Source organism: Nannospalax galili, unplaced genomic scaffold, assembly GCF_000622305.1.
Source record: "Nannospalax galili isolate Female #2095 unplaced genomic scaffold, S.galili_v1.0 scaffold442, whole genome shotgun sequence".
NCBI lineage: Eukaryota > Metazoa > Chordata > Mammalia > Rodentia > Spalacidae > Nannospalax > Nannospalax galili.
In genome coordinates this window covers 555,099-559,724 of record NW_008348806.1, presented here as the reverse complement: position 1 = coordinate 559,724, position 4,626 = coordinate 555,099, and the positions used below count along the sequence as shown (strand labels likewise).

Below are 4,626 nucleotides of genomic sequence, written 5' to 3'. Positions count from 1 at the left end.
TCCCTCCCTTTCTTCCTGCATCTTTTTCCTTTTTTTGTCTCATGCTTTAGGACTAAATAGAACTAAATCTCCCTCCACCGTGCTCAGTCCACAAAGAGCCTCCCTCTGAACCCTCACAGCCCCCTGCCCAGACTTATTTAGTATTCTGTAGGGAAGTAACTTTATGTACTTTAATGCCTGTGAAAAACTTTTAAGATAGAAGTTACATGCAATTTTTACCCATTTAAAAAAAATCAGAGGATTCATACAAACCCCTCATAGAACGTGGGCCTGTTCCTCCAGTTAGGGAAGAGGCGCTCAGGTCAGGTGACTGGAAAGCCAGTGTGTGGCAGGAATGCAATTTTTTTCTTTCTTGTTTAGTCTTTTTGAGACAGGGTCTCCCTGTAGCCCCAGCTGGCCTGGAACTCACTATGTAGACCAGGCTGGCCTTGAACTCACAGAGAGCCCTCTGGCTCTGCCTTCCGAGTGCTGGGATTTAAGGTGTGCACTACCACGCCAGGCTTGGAATGCAATTTTTTTAAAGTTATTTATTATTATTGAGTATGTGCATGATGTATGAGTGTGGGTGTGGGTGTGCCAGTATGCGTGCATATGGAGGTCAGAGGACAACTTGTAAAGTCAGTTCTCTCCTTTCCCTTTTACATGGGTTCCAGGGATCAAACTCAAGCCACCAGGATTTCATGACAAGTGCCTCTGCCCACTGAGCCATCTCACTGGCACTGAAATACCATTCATACCCGAGTTCACTGCTCTCTGAGATCCAGGATTGTTTTGACTTGTGCATGGTCCTTTAGGGAAGTGAGAGCCTGCTGAGCAGGGCAGTTTTAGGAGCATGTTAGTACGTAAAAACTTCCTTAGAGGGCCTATGAGATGGCTCAGCAGGTAAAGGCACGTGCTGTTAAGCCTAGCGGCCTGAGTTCAACCCCCAGAACCCACATCAAGGTAGAAGGAGAGAACCAATTCCATGAAAGTTTCCTATGAACTACACATGTATGCTAGGGCACTCACCCCCCCCCAATCATGCACACGCGAATATACAGTAATAAAAAGTAATAAATAAAAAATGAAAGAAAACCAAACTTCTTAGAGCAATGGCAGGAGATCCAGGTCTATGGAGACCACAGCCGAAATGCTCCTCCATGTGGGTCTGGGTGAAGCAGGACAAAGCTTCAGCATCGACTCTCTGGCCAAGGGCAGGGAAAGAGGCTTGTTGGTGGAGTTCACGTGCTGGCGCTGGGTAAGACTGAGCCTCCCCACCATGGCCGCAGTCCCTCCAGACCCTTCCTCTGGACTCCCAGCGTCCTCTTACACTCCCTCTGTGGGACCCTCTAGGTGACTCTGCTTTATAGCGTGTCGATCTTCAGCTCTTCTTTCCCTCTCTAAGGTGGTTTTGGTTCTCAGTTCTTTCACAGTGCCTGATGGGTGCTTTACTTTTATGTTGACCAATGATGATGTTTGCAATTAGTTTGGAAAATTCTTTAGGCCTCTTTGCCATGGGTCATACACTGGAATTCCTGATGCTTGCTGTTGGCTAATAGTGGTCCAGGACTGTCTCTCCTGGACCTGCTTCTGAAGGGCCAGTTCTAAATTAATCCATTTATCTACAGGGAATTGATTATGCCGGCTCTTGATCCAACAGGCTTCTTGTAAATGGCTACCCAGCTGGCCACTGGTGTCACCCGAAGCCTCATTCTGGCAGATGGTCAGATCTATACAAGGGAGGCTGGCCTGTCCCTCCTGGTGCTACCTTTAGCTTCTGTTCTGGTGCCTTGTAACTACATATGCCTGAATGGTATATGTAGCATTTTTTTAAGCTCTGGTTTTCACTTAAAATCATGGCTGGAAGAGTTATTTTTGACAATTATTTTGTCAAATTTTGTCAATTTTGCCTTTGAAAAAAATATAAGGGTATAAAAATGTGATGTTTCGAGCAGAAAAAAACTTGAAGATGATTGCACCATATTAACCAGAAATATGCCTCCCCTGACATGATACAGTGACTGAATTCATTCACATTGACTTTCAGGGCAACCATGACCCACGCATCTGTGCCTGAGAATGACCGAGCCACCCTTGGGATAAGTGAGACACTGATCCGGCTCTCCGTGGGCTTAGAGGATGAAAAGGACCTGCTGGAGGATCTAGATCAAGCTTTGAAGGCAGCGGTGAGCTGTGTGTGTATGCGTGTGAGCATGTGTGTGTACAGTATGTATGTCCACATTTGAATACACGAGCTTATATGTATATGTGCTTGTGTGTATGTGTGTGTGCTCATATGCGCGCACGCACACACTCGTGTGTGCACGTGTCTAACCTTGAGGGCGGGCATCACTATTTGCAAAGTAGCTGCACCGTCACCTCCGAGGCGTCTCTGCCCTGATGTGGGTGAACATGCAGAGCCCCAGAGTGAGCTCAGGGTGGGAGCATGGAGAACAGCTTTGCGTGGGGATCACTAATGCACTTTTCTTGTGCACCGTTGATACAGCACCCTTGAAGGGGCAGTCCTGACTGCATTCCAGAACTGCCACAGGGGCTGCTTCCAAGTGCGGGACCTCCTGACTGGACGGACCACGACTGAGCCCTGCAAACAGTCCCAGGGACTCTCAGTGCTGCAAGCTTCCAGGGACCGTCCCTTTACAAACCGTCTTCTCTATACCCTTCTGTAGCCGACCGGTTGGTTCCGTTAGTATCATTTTGGTGATTTTTTGTGATGCATTTGCCCCTGAGGAGGTGATATTTGTGCTGCTTTGAGGATCCTAGTGGGCTTCCTTTTTTTCATAGCCTGATTTATTTTGATCATGTTTACAATATAATAATTCACTTTTGATGTTTTATGAAGTTAAATTATTAAATGAATGTTATTAAATCAAGTGTGATTTTTTTTTTTTGCATCAGGTTGAAAAAATTTATTGAAAGCAGTGGTTTATATTTAATTATCGTAAGCCAAAAATCAAATACTTGAACAGCCTGTGAAATTCTAGTGATTAAAGGTTGTACTTGCTACTCATTATTTTTTTAAATAAATCTAATTACCAAATGCATCCCACTGTGATACGCTTATGTTACTTCTGAGTTCTTTTCAATACTCAATGGCTACCCTTAGAAGCTTCCACCTCTTAGACATTAATTTGTATAAATGTGATTGAATAATTCCTATCCTTAAGTTTTAGCATTTGCAGATAAATTATAAGTTTATATATGGCGTTTTTATGTCTGTAATATTTTTATCTGAAATAATGCATGGTGGTAAGGAAGCTGTGTTGGAAATCAGAACCTTCTTCCTTTGGAGCCTCCTGCTCTGAGGAGTGCTTTCTCATTTTCCTTAATAAATGCTGAAAAAACAAAGACAAAAACCAAAAAAAAAAAACACCCCAAACCCTCAGAATATCTTAGAGCTAGGTGCATTGCATCGTGTGGAAAATAATCAACAGGCTAGTAGTCAAGTAGATTTTTTTTTAAAAAACTGGCTTTTAATCAGAAACTTTCTGTTTTGTAGTGTGTATTAGAGTTTGCTGTTGCATAGGGCTTCAGGACAGAGCCTGTGTGGGCAGCTCTCACTGGAAGCAGGCCTGTTCTGTGACTGGCTAGCCAGTATAAAGTCAGGCCAACATCAGTTACTAACCAAGTCCTGGATCAGTTACCAACCTTCTGGATGGTTGCAGCGGACTGCATTCTGACTGACATCAGGCTGACTTCCTGCATTGTGGACTGTAGATAATTAGGTTGATTGCCTGGGCAATTGAGTCTAAGTACCTTTTACATAGTCTCCAGCCTTTGTATGTCCAGCGTCTCAAGGTTTCTAGGGTAACGAAATGACTACTGTTGTGATCATCAGAGGTTAGACAGACCAGTGTGTCTAACCAACAGTGTGAACCTCAAATTTGTAGAACATTCCAGCAAGCTGGAAACGGGCTTTATACGTTGCAGAGATGAAGCAAAATCCTTTTTTGTTATGGAATCTATGTTTCTCTTAACTGATTGGGTGTCACCTATGTTATAGATCTCTGTCTTTATTTATTTATTTATTTATTTTTATTTATTTATTTTTGGTCTTTTTGAGACAGGGTCTCCCTGTAGCCCCAGCTGTCCTCGACTCACTACGTAGACCAGACTGGCCTTGAGCTCACAGAGATCCTCCTGCCTCTGCCTCCTGAGTGCTGGGATTAAAGGCATGCGCCACCACGCCCAGCTGTCTTCTTTATTTTAACAGCAGCATCTAGCCTGGTATTGGTTAAAAAAACTTAGAACTACAGTTAATGCTTAAATTCACCATAGACATGTTTTAGGCAATGTTCCTCCCAGCCTGAGACATTTACTAGGGACTGAAGTTTATCTGCAGCTTTGGGTAATCTAGAACCATGTCTCCTTCAATCAGCAGTTCACACTGAGGTAATGGTTCTGTTTTTAAATGCTCATCCGCCCCCCCCCCCTCGTAGTATATCTGGCTGTGGAGGGGACAGACTGCACTCAGCCACATTCTGCTCGGTTCAGATGAGGTCAGACTTGCAGGACATTTTTTCTCACTGAGCTGTTTCATACAGCGTGTTGTGCAAGGTCCCCTTCTAACCTGGTGTGCCCTACATACACTGCTGAGAGCCCACAGGTGAGGCCCATAGCAAGCTGCAA

The 4,626-nt window shown here is 44.3% G+C and overlaps 1 protein-coding gene across 1 annotated transcript in view; it reads left to right on the top strand.

Annotated features, from left to right (window-relative positions):
- Positions 1–3,041, top strand: part of Cth (cystathionine gamma-lyase) — a 25,054-nt gene extending 22,013 nt beyond the window's left edge. Inside the window, exons 11-12 of the mRNA XM_008846081.3 lie at positions 2,027–2,165; positions 2,486–3,041. Of these exons, the coding sequence (XP_008844303.1) occupies positions 2,027–2,165; positions 2,486–2,494 (148 nt within the window). The 3' untranslated portion in view covers positions 2,495–3,041. The remainder of the gene's footprint in view (positions 1–2,026; positions 2,166–2,485) is intronic.
- The last annotated feature ends 1,585 nt before the right edge of the window (positions 3,042–4,626 follow it).